A 25,379-nucleotide genomic window follows, 5' to 3' on the forward strand; every position below is an offset into this window, starting at 1 on the left:
CTTTGTGTACTAGATAGTTACGTGGGTAACTCTCTTTATTCATGATATTATGCTCGAAATGTCGTGAGGCCTATGACACTTGAATAAATGAGAGGTACATAAATTAATTAAGATCACGTTTGAATGAGAACGATCCTGAATATAGAATGATTAAGAAAAGTTTAAAATAATTGAAAGTTATTATTTGTACCTACAAAATGCATTTTCTTTTTTAAGTGACACGGACATAAAAGCTCCAAAATTATGTATGTTTGCATCGTGAAATGATTTGTGGTGATAGTTTTCACTTTAGAAGCTAGAAATAAGTAATCTGACCATATGATAGGAAATGTAAGAAATGTCGAAGCTATCGAATACCAATTTCAAATTTCAAATTCAAGACATACATGATGGAAGCTTAAAAATATATATAGGTAAGAAAGGAATAGATAAGGAATACTCTTATCTAAGATATATATAAATATATAATATTTAAAAATTTTAAATTAAATATATTTTCTCTTAATATATTTCAATATTTCAATTTTTTTTTTTTTTTTTTTTTTTTTTTTTTTTTTTTTGTGATTTTTCTATTTTTTTAGATTTTAATATCATTTTCTACTTAATTTGATTCAACAAAGTGTAATAGTTTTCAACCATCTTTCCAATAAATTTTGTGGTTGGTGACCAAGTTTTATGCTTTAGTTAGGAAGATCGTTACTAGTTCTTAGTGTGAGGAAAAAGTTTAAGAACATAGTTAGTGTTTCCTCTACGGTAAATACTCCTTAAGATGTACGATTTTTCACCCTAATAAATAGAATTTTAAAGCTAAGTGCTTAAGCTTTCTTCGCTTCAAAAGATAGAGCCCCTCAAGGTGTTCCTTTGCCTCTTTTACTTGTTTCGACATAATTTTGATCGAGGGTCACATCCAACATTTTGTATTACGGCTTTGAGGATGTCGAAACAAATGTCGTCACCATACAAAGTCACCGAAGGAGAAGTGACAATGCTAAAGAGAGGAAAGGAGGGGAAGTGTAACATTCCAGTACCCGTTACTCACGAAGAGTAACTACGCAACATGATCGATAAAAATGCATGTCAACTTACAAGCACAAGTCGTGTGGGATGCCATTGAGCAATGTGACATTGAGGAGTGTAAGGACAGGATGGCTCTTGCCGCCATCTACNAAATAATTTAGAGTTGCATTTTTATGCATATATGACAAATTGTGTTCATGGATATAATCATTATAAATATGTCAATTTTTTTATGAGTGATCTGTGATTGCAGTTAGCTCAACAAACCGTTTTACCCTTGTAATTACATTTTACTTGTAAAGTACGGATGATTATCTAATAAACAATTAGTGTTTGATCCAACCATCAATTAGAGAGTTGAACCTATTGTTCAAATCCCAAAATCAGCTATAAAAAACTACTCGTCTACTTTACCATATGTGAAAATGAGTGAATTATATCTCATAAAATTATGTTTCGAACTTTCTATTTAGTAAGCACCCAAAAGCTAATCTTACCCATACAAATCAAAGGATAAACACTACCATAATGATGATCCTATCTTCGTTTCGCCCCAATGATGCGCTCCTAGCTCGCGGAGCTACATACCAGAAAAAGAAAAAGAATCTCAATATTACTGTGATAAGAGAATCCTTGGTTTGAATGCAAGAGCTCATCCAATCTATATAATTATTAAGTAAAATATTAATCATCTCAATTAATAAATTAATAAAGAGAAATTAAATATATTTTACTTCAGTATAACACATTGTAATTTGGACACATCCACTCACGTGTCTTCACATTAGTTGAAGAACAAAGTCAAACCCGATCGATAAGTTGTCATGATCACTTTTTTTCCCCTTTTTCGTCACTTGTTACACGCAGCGACCTACCAAAGTACCCTAAAACTTTGAGATCTTCCTTTTTTATCCGTAAAAGCATTAAGATTTGTTGCAGAGTACCAAGCAGTGGTTGTTATTGAAGTTTAAAAGAAGGCTCCTTTAATGGCAAAATTTTCCTTTATAATTACGGCTACGGGCACACACAAAAGTGAATCCCATGTGAGCAATTGGACAAAGATCTACAAATCTTGACTTTATAGAAATATCAAAAAACATTGACATAAATATGATTGAGAGTAATTATAAAATAAAACTATGAGCATTTGATTAAATTGGTATATTTATGTTCTAAGTAAGTTCAGAAAATCTTTACTATAAGTTATGTTTGTAAGAATAATATTTGGTTGATATGTTTTTTTTTTTATTATTATTACAAATTACATAATTTTTTTTAGTGAAAGAATCTTGAATGAACAATATTTTAAAAGTTAAAAGTTGCTAAAACTGAAGAGAAAAGGACACTCATAATTTCTTCCAATAAGCTTTTAACACCATGTGACATTATTTTATTTATATGCTAAGGACCTTATTATAAGATTTCCAATAAAGATTTTCTTCCTTTTATGGAAGATTTTTCTCCATTTGGGTATACACGAAGAGATTCTACTTGGTGGGTGTAATCGAACAAGTTGATAGTTTGGTCCACAAAAATTATTGGTGGTGACGGTGTTTATTTTTATTTAGATTAGGTTGAATTTTTAGAAAATTGAAAATTTTAGAGCAGTTTAAATTGATATGATTTTTTTGTTAGGTCAACTGGATTCATTTAAAAATAGGTTAGGAACCCAACTCTCTCTTACACTAATTTTAAGATTATGGGCACTATAATTTCAATATTATGTCCTTTGGCCAGACAAATGCCCCTATAGTATTTATGTAATTGATGAACCGACTGCTCAAGGACTTTCTTGATACATTCATTGGCATTCATTGGCAATATACTATTATACTTCAGTTGTTTGTCAAGTATTTAAGTGTGAGTTTTGGCTTCAGTAGGTGGCTTTTCTTAGGCATTTAGCGATAAGATAAGGAATCACGGCAAGAAGAGTAAGATTTGGATTACCTTATTGATCGAATATCTCAAGGCAAGAATATTGTTTGAGATTTGAATCACTCCACAAGCAAGATCGATCATGTCTAGCTTGAATGATTCTTGTTGATCAAATATCTCAATGCAAGAACACTTGATTGAGATTCGAATCACTTCACAAGCAAGATTGATCATGTCGAGCTTGAATGATTCTACATGTAACCTAAACTACATAGAATTGCAAAGAAATTTAGTCATTGGCTAGAGAAAAGCACAAAGGCTTCTTTTACTATATTTTCCAAGTCTACCTACAAATACAACATACATGGTTTTATATAGCCTCAAAATGAAACTACTCAAGACATTCCAAGAGTTGTAACATTCATACTTAATGGCCATAATTAACCATGATGTAATTATAACCTAAAGTAAATTAAAAGTCTTGAAATACAATAATGAAATACAATAACTCTAAATTACTCTAGATTGTAATCCACCCAAAATTTATAACAATCAAACTTCATTCCTCTTCAATGTGGCATGAATTGCAACATCTTTTGATAATTTTGACAACATTTTCTTCACATCTTCATTGAAGTATATTGTATGATTGATGTCTTTGAGTTCATATCATTTAGTATCGAGTAAAGGGATCATATTGAACCTATCCAAGATAAAGGTGATCATGAGATGACCGAGACTGACCTTAGCCCCTAAAGTGAGAAATTTTCTTGGATAGCATGTTATTACATGAGGTTTGTTTAAGAAATCTCAAAGATACTACTAATGTGGACCCATTTGACTAATAAGATAAGCCTTTTATTTGGACAACAACGTATGAGTAGAGTTTTCAGGAACTCAAGGAAAAGTTGGCGATTGCATTAGTTTTCACAGTGCCATATAGAATAGGTAATCTCGTGGTATAAAATGATGCCTTAAAAAAGAATTGGGTTGCATGTTGATATAGAAAGGTATTGCCTATGCTTCAAGAAATCTTATGAAATATGAACTTAACTATCCTAATCATGACTTAGAGTTGGTGATCATGGTGCTCACGTTGAAGATCTAACGACATTACTTGTATGGTGAGAAGGTACATGTATTTACCGATTAGAAAAACCCAAACATCTATTTATGAGAAAGAGTTGAATATGAAACAAAGAAGATGGTTGGAGTCGGTGAAAGACTATGATATTGATATTCTTTAATACCCAAGGAAAGCTAATGTACTAGCAGACACATTGAGTAGAATCTCGTGCATTATCTACGTGTTAGAGAAAGTTAAAAGTTGAGATATAGAGAGCTGGGATCAAATTATGGTTAAAAACGTCCACTCAGTCAACTCAGTTGACAATCCAACCCGTACTCAAAAAATGTATCGTAGATGCTTAGAGGATTGATATGTACCTCAATAAGATCTGACAACAGCAGGAGATTGATAGGCAAAAGGATTTACATTCTTGTTGGATGATTATTTGGTATGGCACTATCGTTTATGTGTGCCTCAAGATGAAGATATCTAGATCATGATTGAAGCTCATAATACTTCTTATCATTCTACCTTATAAAAGTATGAAGATGTTTTAGGATTTGAAGACATGTTATTAATGGCAAAGAAAGAAGAAGACGTAACTAAGTATGTCAGCTGATAAATGCATTGAGGTAGTGGTCTTTAGGGTAATTAAGTCACTCAATGTCCCTAAATGACAATTGGAGGATATATCTATGAATTTAATCTCAAATTTGCCAAAGATCAAGAAGGATTTCACAGTCATATTGGTTATCGTGGTTAAGTTGACTAAGAAAACTCACTTTATTCCTGGCAAAGCCACATGCTAAGTGGATATGGACTCAGTTTTATTCAAAGCGATTGTCCATATGCATGGTGTTCCAATTTCTATCTTGTCAAATCGAGATACGAGGCTTACCTCGCACTTTTGGAAGAGTTTATAGAAAGCAATGGTATGCAGCTCAAAATTCAGTATGACTTTTCATTCATAGACAGATGGGTAGATGAAGATATTGAATCAAATTTTAAAGGAAATAGCTAGGACATGTGTTATATACTTAACAAAAAGGAAAATCATTTCTTAATTCGTAGACTCTTCACGTCTTCTCTATTAGAATTTCTTCTACTTTCTTCGTGGTAGAAATCTTCTTCCTGGCATGAGGTCGTGTCACCTGTTTGTGTTTGGTGTTTTCCTAGTCAGGATACTAACATTTCAAGGTACAAACGTGAACAACAAGACTAGTTTGCATCCATGGGAATAATTGGATCCTATATAAGGTTTTTTCGACCTTCTGGATGACATCAACTAGTCTATAGTATTTTCACACCAATTGTTGTTTTTTTCTGCTTTTAAATCGAAGTTGGTCTGTCCTCAGCTTGATCCGAACTTTTTCTCCACTTTGAAATTGTCATGGTCGATGCTTTCCATCGACCCTTCTCTTTATTTGTATGGATGGTTTTCTCAAATAAACACAAGTTGCTTCAGAAGTTTGTCCCCCCGTAAAGATGTTTTGATCATTTACAAGAATATTTGCATATATAGTGAACACAACTTTAACAAGTAATTGAGTTGTTTGTGGTATTCAACTAACTCGAGTTGATTCGTGTGACACACATCTACGGCACGCAATTTCGCCCCATCTTTGTCTATCTCCCTATGTGGGGATAAATCTTTTGTCTAATTTTCGGTCTTGCATCGTGGTGTTCTTGTATAGACTGCGAGGTTTCTGTTAGGGTTACATACTCAAGCTCCCATCTTCAACCAAGATAATTGTAACAAACGTGGGTTAAGCATTTGTAAGATCCCTTCTCAACTCTATTACTCACATAATCTTCACCCCTTTTGGTTGATGGGTGTTAGTTTAAATGATTGTTGGGTTGGACCCCGTTACTAATAAGGAGTTCGCTTGGGGCATGGGGATGAATTTGTGTTCAAGTAGGAAATCTATCCTTAACACAATGTCAAAGTCATTCATCTTGAAAATCACAAAACCAGTTTTTCTATTACAAGTCTCCAACTTTATTGAATTTGTCATTGCAACTATTGAGACATGTAGAGCTATCAAATTGTCATCTTTCATCCGTCCTGTGTCTCATGCCAAAGTTTGTTCAAACGTTTCGTTTCGGTCTCTGTCATGAAGTTGTGGGTGGCTTTAGAGTTGACAATAGTGTTCTTGGTCGCTCTATTGTTAATCCAAGTCTCGATATACCTAAAATCACGTTCTACTGGCTCTTCTATCTCCCCCACTCTCTTCTAGAGAGCCAATAAATACTTTAGGGCCAACATCCAGAGATTTTTCATGCTTTCGTCTAGTGATCTTTCAACTTTCATCGTCTCATACTTAGTTTTTAAACTCGTTCCAAAATTTTCTTGGAAGGCATAGAGTGCTATCTTTTGGGTACTCAATTTTGGTGGGCTCCCTTACATATGAAGCACGACAAGAGACCATAACTTTGACTATAATTATTCTAGCTGTAAGGTCTCCACCATGACGTTCTACCTCTCTATTGGTAGGACTTGTATTCCCCTCCTCTCTACTTCAAGTTTGTCACCTCCCCCACCTTTAGGGGAGTTGGGTTGGTAATTTCTATTACCTCCACTTGGGAAAGCTTGATTCCACCTTACATCATAGGATTGATCATTACTTAGGTCAAATATTGGTTCGACTATAACAAAGACCGTGAAAAGGTCATGAAATCTTTGTTCGTAGAGCTTGGTTTTTGTCCTTGGCTTCAACCCCTCACTGAAACTGAAAACCTTATCTTTTTCAGTCATATTAAGAACATCCAACATAAGACTAGAAAACTATTTATCGTAGTCTCGAATGTTCTCAATATGTCTCAGCTCTCTTAACTTCCTCCTTGTAATCTTGACATTCTCTGGGAGAACGGCAAGCGAAGTTCTTTTTTAAGCTCTCCCAAGTGTCCACACTATATCGGTCATCTTAAATATCCATGTACTTAGGCCTCCGCCACAACTTTGCATGATCAGCTAGATTTATGACCAACGTGATCTTCACCTCTTCTACCATGGTATTTGTGACTTAAAATTTCTGTTTGAGGTCAAAGATAAAGTTCTTCAAAGTCTTAGCATCTCAAGCCCCCACATAAGGGCTTAGGATTTGGGACCTTCACCTTGTTAAAATGGACTGCATCCTATTTGGAGTTTTGTTCCCCACTACTCTCATGGTGAGGTTTAGCTTGGTGCTCAAATTTGCCACTTCCGCCATAACCACAATAATGGTTGCTACTAAATTCTCAAACATTTTTTAGACCATTTGAACAATCACTTGTTAGGTATTGTCTAGGCTCGTGATATATTCTTCCATCTGGGAACACAACCCATCAAACTATCCCCTCACTTGAAGCCACCAACAATTGTGGCTTATCTTCTTGGGTCTTCACCCTCATTATTAATTCACGGATGGGTATGGCTTCAAGGTGACATGCTATTTCGTCGATTCTATGAGCCTTAGTGGCAACTTAGTTCATGTGTGATTCCAAAAGCCTCATTCCATCAACAATTTCACTCGAGTAGGGCAATTGATTTTCGATCTTTACAAATCGGTCATCCTAGGATTTGCCCAACTATTTTGCAATAAACATGTTTTCTTATAATTCAAGGAGCCGACATAGCTTTGATACCACTTGTCACAATCACACTTTTGCGGCAGCAAGATAACAATCGTGTAACACTTATTCTAACCTAGCAAATAAGTCAGTCGTGTGAAAATCAAACTTTGCGAACAATCTTTATGTATGATCGAGTCTCGAGTCACGTTATGCAAAAAAACAAAAAAAAAAATAATAATAATAAATAAATTATAAAACGCGAGCAGAAAAGGCATTGAAAACAATTTGAAAAAAAAAACAATGTTATAAGTTAAAAACGAATAGGCGACAACCACAATTTTTATAGCATATAACCCGGGTAAAAAGAATTGGCAACTAGTCACATCCCCTATAGTATATTCTAGGTCATTTTAACCCTAGTGGGTGTAGACATAGATTTTGGTGAATGGTCATACACCCCGATGTTGACATGACAGGAATAGTAAAGACCTAAATACACATGAAAGTAAAGATCGAAACAACATAATTGTCCAAGATTTGGATAAGCCTTCTCTTCAACTTTGAGATGATTACAATATGCATACGTTGTTAGTATAAACGAGACATAGATCGTGTGCTTTTTTAATATCAAAACAAGGATAACTTGATAGATAAAACACCTCAACAATTCAGTCTCTAACCCTAAAATCGTCAAACTATATAAAAAGAGTATTAATTACCAATGAAACCCCTAGTACATGCATTTCCCTAAAATACAAAGAATAAGAAGAGAGTAAAGGGTGGGGAAAAAGTGACTTAGTTTGAAGACAAGATATAAGGACAAAATAAGGGTAACAAAGCATGTGCATCTATGAAGGAGGACCAACACTATTTAAAACGCCTGGCTTTGTAATGCTCATAAATTACAATACATCCATACACAACAAGAGTAATCAATCCACATTACGAATAGAAAGAGAGGAGGGGTGATGGTTGGTGTAGGGTGAACCACGGACAGCAGCTGGGCCACATTAAAGGGACCAAAACAACACAGTCGCCATTAATGGTGAATTGGAGTAGAAAACAGATCACTTATGACAAACCAAGTCATGACAACACACTCTTTACTTTTCACTCTTTCATGTCATAAATTAGGGTTAGTACATGATATTTACAGCTCAATATTTGAATATATTCTCGGTTCAATATTTGACATGGCATTAGATGATATATTATTTTATTTTATGCATGTCATATTATTCCTAAAGCGTTTGTCTTCCGCTAAAATTATATATTTAGTTATAAACTTTAAAATTTAATTGTTCTATTAAATATAAATTTGAATTCTATATCTAGTAAAATTCTAAATTTCTAAATTCAAGTCTAATAGATTTGAAAGTTAAAAAAGACTATATTTTTAAGGTTGTATATGGATTAGATTGAAAAAATCTTTTGGACCAACTAAAAATTTCGAGTTAGTTTCCTTGTTAACACAAACAATCTGAATATAGTTTATAATCCAACCCTCTATTTTTTTAGATGGGTTAGGTTGGATTTTTGGGCTGTTTTATTTTATAATTATTTTATAAAATTACTACTTATTGATAATCCTTGTTATATTAGTGACTAAAATTTTATAAAATTTAAATATCAAACATTTACCAGTCATAACGCAATTCTAACTTCAGTTACAAAAGTTAATTGTTAAATATATTTAAAGTAGGGTTAGGTTGGGTTGTAACGGGTTTGTTAGGTTAACCAGACTAAAAAAATTTCAACTTGCAAACTACACCCAATTTTCGATCTAATCTAATCCAACTCAAGCTTTATAGTTTGGATTGGTTGGATTATGACGCCTTCTTATTTCCCACCACCTTTATTCATTAAAAAAATTTCCTTTTGGAGGGTTTCATATCAACTAATCCTTTTCAACAAGTGGCCCTCTTTTAAAGAACTCTCCAACCCACATGCATACACAACACCTTTTTCTTTACATTCAACACAAGCTAACATCAAATTCCCTGTATCAAACTGTTCAAAGTTGAAAGCAATGTGTATACATTTTCAAATCCTTTAATTATTACCATACCTATGAATTTAAATGGTTATATTTGAATAATCGGCTATGCCTTTGTACGATCTCACATGATAGACAGAGTTCGGGTTACATAATTGAAGCGAAGCATAGGACGATGGGTGGCATAGGTAGTCCAAATACAAACCAACAAGTTTGAGGGTTAGAAATGAAATGAAAGGAAAATAAATGAACGTGAAAGGCATTGAATTAGTAGATTTACTTCTGTTTTCAATTGTGGGCCTTTTCCTTTGCTATTACTTTCACATCCTTTTCACTCCTCAATTCAATGTATTATCATATAGATGAGGATGGAATTGGTATATATTGCCTAAATATATAATTCTATCCCAAAGTTTTCAATAACTTTCAATTCCATCTTTTATGAACCCTAAACAACAAACCAAAAAAGAAAAAAAAGCTTATTTTAGTTCAATCCTTATCTCTAAACTTTCTAAAATATATTATTTTAATTTAACGTATACTTTTTATACGAAAATTTGGATATTTGACTTGTAATAGCTGAAGCCCACCGTTGCATATGATATTAGAGCCAGACATCGGGTAGTGTATCAGCGAGGACACTGAGCCTCAAAAAGAGGTGAATTATGAGATTCTACATCGATTGGAGAGAGGAACGAGTATTAGTGAGGACACTAGGTTTCGAAGGTAGGTGGATTGTGAGATCCAACATCAGTTAGAAAGGGAAACGAAACATTATTTATAAAAGAGTGGATATCTCTCCCTAATAGACACGTTTTAAAAACCTTGAAGTGAAACTCGAAAGAGAAAGCACAAAGAAAATAATATCTACTAGCTGTAGATTTGGGATTGGGTTGTTACATGACTTTTAAAAAATATACATAATATAACTACTATTTTTTGAGCCATTTACATAAAAAAAAATATATATATATACATAAATTTACTTTATCATATTCACCATTAACTTTGAACATTGAAAAATCTCTCCTGTTATAAAATTTGTAAAAACGATTACTCCCCTATGGTTTAGAAAAAGCAATTAATGGGCTTCATTCTGAAAGCCCAATGAATGTTGGGCCTGAAACTTATGGTGATAGAAGGTCCAGCCCACAAGGGGACCTATTCTGGGCTTTTAGCTATGCTCTGCTCCCTTAGATAGGCCATTGTAATTCTAGTGATCCAGAACTCGAACCAAACCACAACATGAACAGACCAAGAATCCAAACTGACTCGCCCATCCACACCTCAACTCGCTGACTCGTGTGTTGAGTCGAATCCACGACTGCATCTCATCCACGTGCCCGAGCTATCATCGGATCTTAACTCGAGTGTGGCTTGATTGAACTACCCTCTGCATTTAGCTCGCTATCAGCTCAACAACTCCAGGTCGACTTATTTCGCTTATATGGCTTAGTTCACCCATTTGAACATCGTTCTACTATTTTGGACCCTTTGCTACCATTATAGACCCTACCAAAGTCATTTTTGACGTTATTGAGAGCATTTAAGGCGAAATTGAAATTCAAGGAGTAAATTAGACTAGCACTAAGGAGTTTAAGTAACTTTGGCTTAGACCTCCAAGTAAGTGGTTTTAGTGTTGGATGCCCATGGGCTTGGTTGAATGACTTGTCTAATGTACGAATGACACATATTACCCTGCGACCCCTATACATGTCATATTTTTATGGTGCTATGTAATGTCATGATTATGCTATATTATAATATGAATGTTATATGATACATGTACTTCCATATGTTATGCTACATATATTATGTTAGCATGTTCATACCATGCCTATAAGACATTGACAAGCCATTTAAGTTAACCATGAAAAATGTGTCAAGTATACATGAATGCATGTCACACAAAACATTATGTCATGAAAAGAATGGAGGTATGATTCACATCATAAGTATGTACCATGATCTCAAATTATGGGACATCATACATTTTGTAAGTCACGTGCATCAAAATACTTTCTTGTTATGATTAGTACCGACGCGTACACCATGATATTATACACACTTCTTTTTCTTTGTGGCTTTTAGTCAGACACACAAGTATGTATAGAAGTTCACTTCATGGGTCCATGTGTGTGTGAGCCGTGTGTAGATAGTACTACATATTCAACTCTATCCCGACTAGAAGGTACAGAAAAGGAAAAATAGGGTTGGGATAGAGATAGGGCCTCCTTTGGATCCCCCAAGCTTACACATTTTTTCTCAAAATGGGAAATTGGCAATAAGTTGAGAAAATAATTGCTCTTGGTGAAGCTTTTACTAGAAGTGGAACCCACCAAAGACTATGATATTGTTTAAACTTTAATAAAGATCATCAATTTTGTAGTTACAAAATGCTTAAACTTAGACATAAATATTTTATTAAATATGTTTTAATCTGACAGAGATCATAATCGGATGAAATCGTAAGGATTGTCGAGAAAATGAAATTTTCTAATTAATTCATTACATCAAATTGAAGGAAAGAGAGAGAGTAATAAATAACAAAGTTCCGGCGATCATTCCGACCTCCGATTTGCGTCCTGCGACGGCGGAGCCACTGGATTCATCGTCCGGTTTATGAGGAGGCTTCTTGAAGTAATAAGGGAAGTACGGCAGAATCGGGTCCGGAGGCGGTGGAGTGACGCCATCGAAGCTGTTGCCGTTGGAGGGCGGGGTGTTATATGGGTAGGTAGCAGCCGGCGGAGGGTAGAAGGCCGGAGGAGAATAGGAGCCATAACCTGTTGGCGACGGCGGAGATGGAGTGGTGGGAGTAGAGGTGGCGGGGCCGGTGGGCGGAGGGTAGCAGGGATATGGGCAGGTGTCTTCGGTCCTTGTCGGCAGGAGGAGGACGGCGAGGATCAAGGACAGGAGAGCGGCGGCGATGGCAGTGTTTGGGTGGGAAGCCATTTGTGGTAGGAGAGAGAAAGGGGAAGTTAAGAGAGAGAAAAGTTGGAAGAAAAAAATGAGTGAAGTGAAGTGTCAATGGGAAAAGGAGCTTTTGTCGAGGGGATGAATGAATGAATGTGGGAAAAAAGGTTCTTTTTTTTATTATTTTGTCTTAATAATCATTTTTGGAAATAATGTAGTAAATATTTGTGGACATGTTTTAAAACTGAAAGAAAAAAAAAGAAGGTATTTTTTAAAAAAATATATTATTTTTTTTACAATTCCTACAAAAAAAAATCTTCAATAAACTAAAAATATATAAACTTAAAAGTTGTTGGGGGTATCAATTGATCATCAGTGTTACCTAAATATTCCATTTGACAAAGTCTCCCAATTCATAATTCTTAGTTTCCAACAAACTTCTATTACAAATTTTCCACTTGTTTAGTGTTTCTAAACTCTACTTTTTAAAATTTTAGACCTATGCTGGGACATGAGTTTGATGCCTAGATTACAGATCTGTTTGGAAGATTTTTTTTTTTTTTTTTTTTGTAAAGATGGGATACAATGTGATAGATATTTGATAAAGATTTAATAGAGATATATTTGTTAGATTATTTATGTCAGTTTAAATCGCTATATTTAGTAAATTGAAACTATATATATCCTAAAACGCTTATATACAACTTTACTTTTTCTCTGGATTCTCTCTTGTTCTCCATAACTTAAGCCATCAATAAAACCTTCAACCAATATTCCTCCTTGAATTTTCTCTCTCCGGTTCTTTGTGTTCATCTTGTTCGAGTGTGTGCGTTGTTGAGCGATCCTAACAACTGGTATCAGAGCTAACAACTGATATCGATCCTAAAAACTTGTATCAGAGCGAGGCAAATTTCACCACGATCTATGAAGATGGAAAGTTCATAGATTAAAATTGAAAAGTTTAATGGATCCGATTTCAATTTATGGAAGATGCAGATTGAAGACTATCTGTACGAGAAAGGTCTTCACGAACCCCTATTAGGGGTGAAATCGGATACTATGACCACGGAACAGTGGAAGCTCAAAGATCGTCAGGCCTTAGGGTTGATCCGATTGACGCGGTTAAAAAACGCGGCCTTGAATATTATCAAGGGGAAGACAACGTCAGATTTGGTGAAGGCGCTGTCGAATATGTACGAGAAACCGTCGGCTATGAACAAGGTGTATTTAATGTAGAGGCTGTTTAATCTACAAATGTTTGAAGGTGGATCTATTGCTGATCATATAAACAAATTCAATATGATTACAAGTCAACTGAGTTCGGTGGATATTAATTTTGAATATGAAATTAAGGCATTTATTTTGATATCTTCTTTACCCGAGTCGTGGGATACTATTGTTGCCGCGATCAGCAATGCACGAGGATCTAATAAATTGAAGTTCGATGAAATTCGAGATGTAGTTCTTAGCTAAAGTATTTGCAAATGAAAAATCGGAGATTCATCAGACAATGCTCTCAGTGTTGATCGAATGGGAAGAAGTAAATCAAAGGGCCCAAACAATGGGCGATCAAAATCAAGGAACTGAGGAAAATCTCCAAACAAACCAAACGTAGAGTGTTGGTGTTGTGGAGAAAAAGAATACTTTCAGGCAGATTGTACAAAGAGGAAGCATAATCACAAATCAGAAGATGACGATGATTCGGTAAATTCAGCAGAAGACATTGGGGATGCTTTAATTCTCAACATGGACAATCCGATTGAATCCTGGATTTTGGATTCAGGTGCATCTTTTCCTTTATCGCCAAATAAAGAGATGTTTCGAAATTTCAAGTTTGGAAGTTTCAAAAAGGTGTATATTGCCGACAACAAATATTTGAAGATCAAAGGAAAAGGGGATGTCTGGATAAAAACTCCAGTTGGAAATCAGTGGACATTAAAGAATGTCAGATATATTCCTAGTCTCAAGAATAACCTGATCTTTATTGGTCAGTTGGATAGCACAGGTTATGCAACAGAGTTTGGGAAGAGTTTGTGGAAGATTATGAAGGGTGCTATGGTGGTAGCACGTGGCACAAAATCTGAAACCTTATACACCACTGCAGGGTGTATGAACATAGTTGCTGTTGCTGAGAGTGCTTCATATTCAAGTTTGTGGCATAATAGACTTGGACATATGAGAGTTAAAGGAATGAAGATGCTGACTGGAGAAGGAGTTTTGGAAGGTCTGAAATCTGTTGATATGAGTCCTTGTGAGAACTGTGTTATGAGCAAACAGAAACGAGTTAGCTTCACAAAGAATGCCAGAGAATTGAAGAAAGATATCGGGACAACAAAGTAAGTGGGAGTTGAGGTTGAGTTGCTGAAAGATTCACCTAGTGATGTTGTAACGGATACTCAAGAAACTCCTGAGACTGTTGCTGAGGAACCAGAAGCAGAGCAAGTGATACCTGAGCAGGTGTTGAAAAGATCATCCAGAGCCATCAGAGTACCAGATAGGTGTGTACCTTCTTTACACTATCGGACGGTGATTGATGAAGAGGAACGAAAGCCCCTTGATGAGGCCCTACAGTTGGAGGATACAACCAAGTGGGAGCAAGCCATGGATGATGGGATGTCTAGGCTTCAGAAATGTGTTGCTCTTTTATCTGCCAAGGCTGAGTACGTGGCAATAGCTGAAGCTGGAATGGAGATGATATGGATGACAGACTATCTAGAAGAATTAGGCAAGAAGCAGAGCGAGAAGATTATTCATATAGATAGTTAGAGTGTCATGCACTTGGCGAGGAACCCAGTCTATCATTTAAAGACAAAACACAGAAGGTGTTACCATTTCACTCGGAGGTGTTACCATTTCACTCGGAGGTTAGTGGAAGATGGTGATGTGTTTGGAGAATATAGAGGGTGCAAGGAATCCATCAAACATTTTATGTTGATGTTGGAACATTGAGGTTGTGTAAGGCTTCAAGTGGTATGGTACATATTGAGAATGAAATTCTTGGTTGACTGGATCAGTCTCCAAGTGGGAGATTGTTCGAGTTGGCTGGATCAGTCTTCGAGTGGGAGATTGTTGTGATTGACTCGATCAATCTCCAAGTGGGAGATTGTTGGGATATGGAGTTTGATGCCTAGATTTGATAGAGATATATTTAGAAGATATTTCTTAAGATCTGATAGAGATATATATGGCAGATATTTAGTAAAGATGTTAGAGAGATATATTTGTTAGATGGTATGTTACGATTAAATCTTTAGAAGCTATATTTAGTAAATTGAAACCATATATATACTCCATTAGTCTGTGTTCTCAAGATGTACCTTTTTCATTATCTGTATTCTCCTTGTTGTACATACCTAAAGTCATCAATAAAATCTTTAGCCAATATTTCTCCATCAACTTTCTCTCTCCTATTCTTTGTGTTCATCTTGATCGAGTGTGGAGCGATCCTAACAACTGGTATCGATCCTAACATTAGATTCTATGTTGTTATTGCTTTAAAACAAAAAACTAAAAAAATATGTAAGATAAAGATAAGGTTAATGAAAATTTTGGAGTAATAATCGAAATGATGTAGAAGTACAAATAAAAACATGATGACAGTCTTCTATGGCAATTAGTCGTCCCTCCCATCACGACTTTTGCATGTCGTTGTCTTTTCCTCAACAAAATCTTAAAAGGCTTAATATTGAAAATACTTTGTAAGTAATGTTTATGATGGATTAGATATGTATGCATTCTCCCACAAAGTTGAGGACTATAAACCTTTTAAAACTGGTCCTACTCTCATCCACGTAGATGAACATGTGCCACAAGCAAAAATCATGAAAAATGGTACACAATTTGGCGATGGCTAACAATTCTCATGTCAGAGAAAGACAGTCTTTAGTTTTTCTACTATGTCAATGCTTCACTTCCCTCGACATAATTTGCACTGGTCTCTCCGCATAATTTAAATAACCATTGGAGTCTAGAGGTCCATGGTCGATCACATGAGTCGAGTTTGCTATATACATATGTAGGGGTGAGATACATACTAATATATAGGAGTGCTTAAACTTTGAACTCTCATAAATTGCTTAGATAGCAATAGAGACTATGCTCGAACTTCCTAAAGCCTAGAGTAAAATTTGTAGATTTCGACTAGACTAAGAATGTGATGATAGTTTACAAGTAGGTTTGTTACTGAATATTTTTATACTCGCCCCTTTCTCAATTTTTAGGTGTTGGCAAGCTGCTATTTGAGGTGAGGAAACATTCGAGAGCTGCGCGGTCATAGAGGGAGTTGTTTTCCCATTCGTAATAAATTTGAACGACACCGTCTTGTAAATGGATTTCGTTTTGTACTTGTGTTGTTCATCTTTTAATTTGATTTAAAATTTACAATATTTTTCGTATTTTACTTATCTACGATTATTTACTTTTGTCTTATTTTTTTTGTCATGGTTCTGGATTTGAAGCCTCAAAATCGGATCGTGACAACATAATTGGTAGATAAACGTTGGTAGACACGAAGATCACTCTCTTTTAGATGATAGTGACATTATGGAGCCTACTAAAGAGACACAAACTAAATACTAAATCTATCTCAATTGATAGTGTCCATTGTGGTACGATAAGAATCATGAATTGGAACCATGACAAGATTGTGCCTTGAGTACCTATAATATGTAGGTTATTGATGATGAGAAAGACAATTAAATAGCCAATCAAAATCCCATAAGATCCAAAGATAAACTTCACGAGCGTGTAATCTCTAACGTGAGAGCCTTGAAAAGGTTGATTCCAATTGAACCTAAATGATAGTCTAGAATCTAGGTATGAAATAATGTGCGATTAAGGTGAGAGCGTGCACGAGCTACAGGACTATACGGGTTAAGATAGATCCATGTCTCGACTTTCTCACCTCTCGATGATTATATGAATTTATTTTCATGAGATTGAAACTGAAGGGTTGAGTTTGGATGAAAAGGGGTTTACATAAGTTTGCTGAGTTTGGAAGGGTAATTAAGTTCCCAATATCCCAATTCTTACGCCAACACCTGCAAAAGTAGAGTGATTTAGACGTGTAGTGCAGGTTAAGCTTTAGTTCTTATCCCCATATTTTATCTATATATTTTCACCTAATTCACTTTATTTTATTTATTTTTTCTTTTTTTTTCAGAAGGACTAATTGACTTTATTGACTCCAGATATTTATTCTCTTTGGAAAAATAATAATAATAGATGAAAAGGGAAGTGTAGATAATAGATGCATTATTTTTGTCGGTTTGTAATAATAGATAATGAATAGTGTGATTTTAATAATTATAAAGTTTAAAGGTTTTTTAGGGCCAAATATTTAAAATAATACAAAAATAGATAGGTTAATATACCTAATACTTCGGTAGAAATTCACCCTAGTATGTAAATCTCATGGACATAAATCACTCTCATGCAATCAAATAATGTAGGAATGAAGGAATTTGTCTAATATTTGATGACTTTTATGAGCATATAAATGCATAAGATCTCAGGTACAAAAATTTTAGTCCATTAACATAATGCAACATAGAAGATCTTTTATGGTGAAAAATATCAACTTAGCTCTAAGGCATTCAAACAGTAAAGTCACTTACGTTAAAGTAATTCAAAGGAAGGAATAAAAAGCTAGAGAAATGAGAAATGTTGTCATCACTACCAGGATGCGCCCCTGCTCGTTGGTTGCCATCGATCGGAGGAACAATGCAAAAGATGGTCAAAAATTGATCTGCGTTGGAGGGAATGATGCAATCGTTTCCTTATAAAAAATGTTTCTACTTTCAAGGTCAGTCACTTATCTTTGAGTGCTAGTTTATCGGAGCATTGTCATTAAGCTAACTGTGGTCGAAAAGTGAGAGAGAGGAGAAGAAAGCATGTCATTGCACAATGAAACTCAACCTTTTAAACATGTTGCTCTCTATCACCGTCATGCTTGTTTAAGACATATCATCTATGGCCGCATTTCGGATGTCTCGATCCTACTTGTCCAAGACGTGTTATCCTTGGTCCCATGCTTGTTCCAAACTCCTTTATGAGTATGTATGACCGGTTACAAAAATCATGTTTACAACCGCCGAGGTTCAAATGCCCAAAAATTTACTGTAGGAGGATGTGACTAGTTGTCAATTCTTCCTACTCGGGTTATATGCTAAAAAAGTCGTCGTTGTTGCCTACTCGCTTTTAACTTATAACATTGCTTTTTTTTAAAATTGTTTTCAACGTATTTCTTTGCTCACGTTTTCTAAAACATTTCTCTCAAACATGACCTAAGACTCAAGCATACGTTAATATTATTCGCGAAGTCTGAATTTCACACGACTAACTTGTTTGTTTGGTTAGAACAAGTGTCACACAATTGCTGTCCCGCTGTCAAGACCACAACTACTGGTGGCTTCGAACATGGGGATAGCTCGACCAGCTCTGTTGCCTGAATGTAAGAATACATCGAGGCTTAGACAATCCAATAGGCGATTGTTTAGATGGTCTTAGAAATGTCTTAGGATTTGAGAGCAATCCTTGGAGTGGTCACGACTGAAGTGACAGATCTGAGCGTCAGGTTAAACCTCACCATGAGAGCGGTGTGGAACCAAGCCCCAACTGATTGTGAAGTACAATTCAACAAGATAAAGGTCCTAGAGCCTAAGCCCTTTTGTGGAATTTAAGATGCCAAGGCTTGAGAGAACTTTATCTTCGACCTCGAAGAGTACTTTCAAACCACAAATATTGTGGCAGAAGAAGCGAAGGTCACGTTGGCAACAATGCATCTAGTTGAAGATGCAAAGTTTCGGTGGAGATCCATATACATGGACATTCAAGATGGTCAATGTACTAGGGACACTTGGGTGAGTTTAAAACAAGAACTCCGCTCTCGGTTATTCCCAGAGAATGTTGAGTTAATCACAAGAATGAAGTTAAATGAACTGAGGCACATTGGCAATATCTGAAACTCTGTTAAGCAGTTTTCTGGGCTTATGTTAGCTATTCGCGATATGATAGAGAAAGACAAGGTCTTTAGTTTTGTTGAGGGGCTGAATTCGTGAGCGAAGATAAAGGTCTACAACAAAGAGTTCAAGACCTTTCCACGGCCTATGCTACAGTCAAACAACTATTTGATCTTAGTATCGATCAACCCCAAAAGATAAGGCGAAAGCAGGTGTCTGCAAGTGGTAGAAATAAAAATTATCGACCCAAGTCCCCCAAAGGTGGGGGAAGTGACAAACTTAAGGGAGGAGGAGGGGAATGCGAGTCCTCCCAACAAAGAGGCGGAACTCCATGGCAGAGACCTCACAGCCAGAGCAGTCATAGACAATGACAAGCCCCCTCGTTTTGCTTCATATGCAAGGGGGCCCACTGAGAAATTGAGTGAACAAAAAAGGCGGCACTCTATGCTTTCCAAAAAAAAAATTTGGAATGAACTCGGAAGTTGATTACGAGACAGCAAAAGTTGAAACACCGCTATTCGAAAACGTGGAAAACCCCACGTGGGGGCCATAAAGTACTTATCTACTCTTTGAAAGAGAGTGAGTGAGAGTGGTCTTACGTATGTTGAGGCTTGGGTCAACCACAGAGTGATCAAGAACACTATCGTTGACTCTGGAGCCACCCACAACTTCATGATCGAGATTGAAGCGAAACGCTTGAATATCCTATGGCATCGAGATACAGGACGGATGAATCCAGTCAATTCAGTAGCCTTACCTATCTTAGTGGTTGGAAAGAGAACTCCGATAAAGATAGGGACTTGGACGAGACAAACCAATTTTGTGATTGTCAAGATGAACAACTTTGACATCGTGTATGGGATGAATTTCCTACTTGAACACAAAGTTATTCCCATGCCCCTAGCGAAATTAGTAGTAATTAGGTCCAACTCAAGAATCATCCAGACTATCACCTGTCAACCAAAAGGGGTAAAAATGATGTCGGCGCTATTGTTGAGAAACGATCCTAGCCATGATAAACCCACACGTGCTGTCATTTTCGTATTAGCTCACTATAACAGAAACCTTGTGCCACTACATAAACATCGCGATAGAAGACAAAAAGAGTCAAACAACATATTTATCTCCATGTGGGAAAATAATAGATCACGAGATTGATGTTATGTCGGGGGCGAGACACCTACCACAAATGAATGTCATACGGCTCAACCTAAGCTAACTGAAGTATACAATCTGCTGAATGACTTGCTAACAGTCTCGTTCATTAGACCCATAAACACCGTTGTCAGTGATCACTCAAATATTGGAGAGAGACACCAAGTCAACACCTCTACGGAAGAAAGGAGACAAAGACAAATCTTTGAAACAACACATGTTCACACAGAAAAAAGACCATTTAGATGGATGAAGAGAAAGGGTTGGTCAAAAGCATCGGCCACGACAATTTCAAGAGATGGAAAGGAGTTCTGATCAAATTGAGGTCATATCAACTTCGAGGTCAAAGCAACAAGAATCAAAGATTGGTGTGAAAATACTATTTTCCGATCAAACTTATCCACAAGATGGGGAAGACATCATATAAGATCCAACTACTCCCATGGATGCAAACTAGCCTTGTTGTCTACGTCAGTAATTTGAAACGTTACTATCCAGACGACCAAGAAAACGTCAAGCACAAAGAGGCAGCACCACCTCACACGAAGGAAAAGATTTTCCAACAGAAGAAAGTAGGACAGACTCCGACAGAGAAGACTTAAAGAATCAACAAACCGAGAAGTGGTTTTCAACAGGTCCTTGCTTGTTGGAAGAGACTCCTTAATGTTGTAATTAGCTAGAAGCGTGTCGAGAGACCTGAAGTTGGCCTCACCCTACATCGTTGAGTTCACGAAGAGTTGGTCGATAGAGATGTCAACTAATTGAGTGGAGGAGGATGTCATGGTCATGCTTGTTCAAGGCATGTCACCTGTGGCCGCATGTAAGATGTCCCGATCATGCATATCTAGGACGTGTTGTCTATGGCTACATACCCGTTCCAAACCCCTTTATTTGCTTTCATGTTAGATAGGTCTTGATTATTGTTGTTGTTTCAATAGGGGGGTGTATGATCATTCACAAAAATCATGTCTACACCTATCAAGGCTAAGATACCCCAAAATGTATTATTGAAGATGTGACTAGTTGTCAATTCTTCCTACCCGAGTTATATGCTATCAAAATTGTTGTTGTTGCCTACTTGCATTTAGTCTATAGCATTGATTTCTTTAAAATTGTTTTCAATGTATTACCTCACTCAAGTTTTCTAAAACATTTATCTCCAACTTGACCCGAGGCTCGAACATACACCAATATTATCTACGAAATCTTAGTTTTACATAGCTGACTTGTTTGTTTAGTTAGAACAAGGGTAGCACAATCGTTGTTCTACTATCACTAGAGTGCTATTACGATCCTCCATTCATCGTTAGTAAGAGAAAAATTACATAGTAATAGCCAAATTGTTTTTTAAAAAATTTAAAAATCATTAGGGTCACCATTGGCTGCACAAATTCCAGCGACCAACCTCCTCTCATGCCTAAACCCCCCAAATCACTCTCATTCACTCCACTCCTCTTCTCATTCTCTCAAAAATCATTTTCTCTCAACAAGTCATGAAAATCAAGCATACATAGAAGAAACGGCGTATCGTTATACACATTACCACAGTTATTGGAGGACAGGAACATGTCGCTAGCACTTCTACTGCCACGAACCAATGGACGTGTTGTAGTAGACGTTGAGAATATTGATGAAGAGAGAGAGAGACTGAACAAGAAAGAGAGAGGGATCCATGGTGATTGTGAGAGAACAAGAATGAGGGAGTTGTTAGGATCGCACAACAACGCGCACACTCGATCAAGATGAACCCAAAGAATAGGACAGAAAATTTAAGGAGGAATATTGGCTAATGAACCCAAAGAATAGGACAGAAAATTCAAAGAGGAATATTGTCTAAAAGTTTTATTGATGACTTCAGGTATGTATAACGAGGGAGAATACAGAGAAAGAAGAAAAGTAACTTTTTGGAAGAGCGGCATAATCCGGTATATATAGGGTTTCAATTTACCAAATATAGCTTTCAAACATTTAACCCCGTCACATAAATAATCTACCGAATATATTTCTATCAAATCTTTACTAAATATGTATTATATATATCTTTATCCAATCCTTACAAAATATCTACAAAATATATTTGTACCAGATCTTTACTGAAAATAGGCATCAAGCTCCATATCCAACAATCTCCCATTTGGAGATAGACTGATACAGTCAACCAAGAATTTCATTCTCAATCTATACCATAGGCTTTGCATAGCCTCAATGTTGCACAACCTCAATGTTCCAACGTCAACACAAAATGTTTGTTGGATTCCTTGCACCCTCTATATTCTCCAAACACATCACCATCTTTCCACAAACCTCTAGGTGAAATGGTATCGCCTTCTGTATTTTGTCTTTGAATGATAGATCGGGTTCCTCGCTAACTGCATGACACTCTAACTATCTACCTGAAGAATCTTATCGCGCTGCTTCTTGCCTAATTCTTCTAGATGGTATGTCATCCATATCATCTCTTTTCCAGCTTTAGCTATTGCCACGTACTCAGCCTCAGCAGATGAAAGAGCAACACATTTCTGTAGCCTAGACATCCCATCATCCATAACTTGCTCCCACTTGGTTGTATCCTCCAACTGTAGGGCCTCATCAAGGGGCTCTCGTTCCCCTTCATCAGTCACCAACCGATAGTGTAAAGAAGGTACATACCTATCTAGTACTCTGATAGCTCTGTACGATCTTTCTAACACCTGCTTAGGTGTCACTTGCTCCGCTTTTGGTTCCCCAGCAACAATCTCAGGAGTTTCTTGAGCATTCGCTGCAACATCACTAGGTGAATCTTTCAACAACTCAACCTCAACTCCCACTTGCTTTGTTGTCCCGGTACTTTTCTTCAATTCTCTGACAGTCTTTGTGAAGCTAACTCGTTTCTGTTTGCTCATAACGCATTTCTCACAAGGACTCGTATCAACAGATTTCAGTCCTTCCAAAACTCCTTTCGCAGCCAACATTTTTATTCCTTTAACGCTCATATGTTTAAGTCTATTATGCCATATACTTGAATTTGTAGCACTCTCAACAACAGCAGCTATGTTCATACACCCTGTAATGGTGTATAAAGTTCCAGATTTTTTGCCACGTACTACTAGCACCCTTCACAATCTTCCACGAACTCGTCCCAAACTCTGTTGCATAACCTGTGCTATCCAACTAACCAATAGAGATCATGTTCTTCTTGAGACTAGGAATATATCTAACATCCTTCAATGTCCACTGATTTCCTACAGGAGTTTTTATGTAGACATCCTATTTTCATTCAATATTCAAATCTTTGTTGTCAGCAAGATACACCTTCTCAAGATACACCTGAATCCAAAATCCAGGATTTAATCGGACTGTCCACATTAAGAATTAGAGCATCACCAGTGTCATCTATTGAATTTACCGAATCATCGTCATCCTTTGATTTGCAATTCTGCTTCTTCTTTGTACAATCTGCCCGAAAGTGACCTTTTTCTCTACAATTCCAACACTTTGTATTTGGTTTGTTTGGAGATTTTACTCAGTTTCTTGATTTTGATCGCCCATTATTTGGGCTTTTTGATTTACTTTTTCCCCTTCGATCAACACTAAGAGCATTGTCTAATGAATCTCCAATTTTCCGTTTGTGAATACTTTCGCTAAGAACTACATCTCGAATTTCATCGAACTTCAGTTTATCATATCCTCGTGAACTGCTGATCGCGGCAACAACAGTATCCCACGACTCAGGTAAAAATGACATCAAATTCAATGCTTTAATTTCATCCTCGAAATTGATTTCCACCTAACTCAGTTGACTTACAATCATATTGAATTGGTTTATATGATCAGCAACAGATCCACCTTAAGATACACCTTGTTCATAGCCGACAGTTTCTCGTACATATTCGACAGCGCCTTCAACAGATCTGACGTTGTCTTCTCCTTGATGATATTGAACGCCACATTTTTTGACAACGTCAATCGGATCAACCCTAAAGCTTGACGATCCTTGAGCTTCCACTGCTCCGTGGTCAGAGTATTTGGGTTCACCCCCAACAGGGTTTCATGAACACCTTTCTGGTACAGACAATCTTCAATTTGCATCTTCCAGAAACTAAAATCGGATCCATCGAACTTTTTAGTTCCATTCCAATCTTTGAAATTTCCTTCTTCACAGATCGTGATGAATTTCGCCTCGCTCTGATACCAGTGGTTAGGATCGCACAACAATACACATACTCGATCAAGCTAAACACTATGAATAGGAGAGAAAATTCAAGGAAGAATATTGGCTAAAAGTTTTATTGATGACTTCAAATACGTAGAACATGAAAGAATGCACAGAATGAAGAAAATGACATTTTGGAAGCACGACCTAATCGGGTATATAGGGTTTCAATTTACTAAATTCAAAGATTTAACCACTCACGAGATGTAATGTACCAAATATATCTCTGTCAAATATTTATCAAAGATTTATCATATATATATCTCTATCCGATTTATACGAAATATCTACAAAATATATTTCTACCATATCTTTACGGTATATAGACATCAGGCTCCATATCCCAACCGGAGTGAGGACAAAACGTGGTTGCATTTTTTGACTCTAACGATAGACTCACTTACTAAATTTTTTTAAATATTATCTCATGTTTACCATTTTTTTTTTAAGTAAAGTCAAGAGCCTCATGTACAAATGACATTAACTAAAGCTCGAGATATTAAAACATAATTTACCTTACCTAAAGCTCGATATTACATTAACTAAAATCTCCTTACAGAAAATAATTCCAACTTCATCCATCTTTAAATGTATGTGTATTAAATATAATGATGTGACATGATCAATCGAGAATAAGGTTTGTTTCCACAT

General features: G+C 36.2%; 1 protein-coding gene across 1 annotated transcript; it reads right to left on the bottom strand.

The window, feature by feature from the left end:
• Nucleotides 1-11,906: 11,906 nt before the first annotated feature.
• On the bottom strand, nt 11,907-12,560 carry LOC111445230 (leucine-rich repeat extensin-like protein 3). The gene has a single exon (XM_023083493.1). The coding sequence runs from the start codon at nt 12,459-12,461 to the stop codon at nt 12,018-12,020; it is 444 nt and encodes a 147-aa protein (XP_022939261.1). The 5' UTR covers nt 12,462-12,560; the 3' UTR covers nt 11,907-12,017.
• Nucleotides 12,561-25,379: the final 12,819 nt, after the last annotated feature.

Source organism: Cucurbita moschata, unplaced genomic scaffold, assembly GCF_002738365.1.
Source record: "Cucurbita moschata cultivar Rifu unplaced genomic scaffold, Cmos_1.0 Cmo_Scf00007, whole genome shotgun sequence".
In the NCBI taxonomy this organism is placed as follows: domain Eukaryota; kingdom Viridiplantae; phylum Streptophyta; class Magnoliopsida; order Cucurbitales; family Cucurbitaceae; genus Cucurbita; species Cucurbita moschata.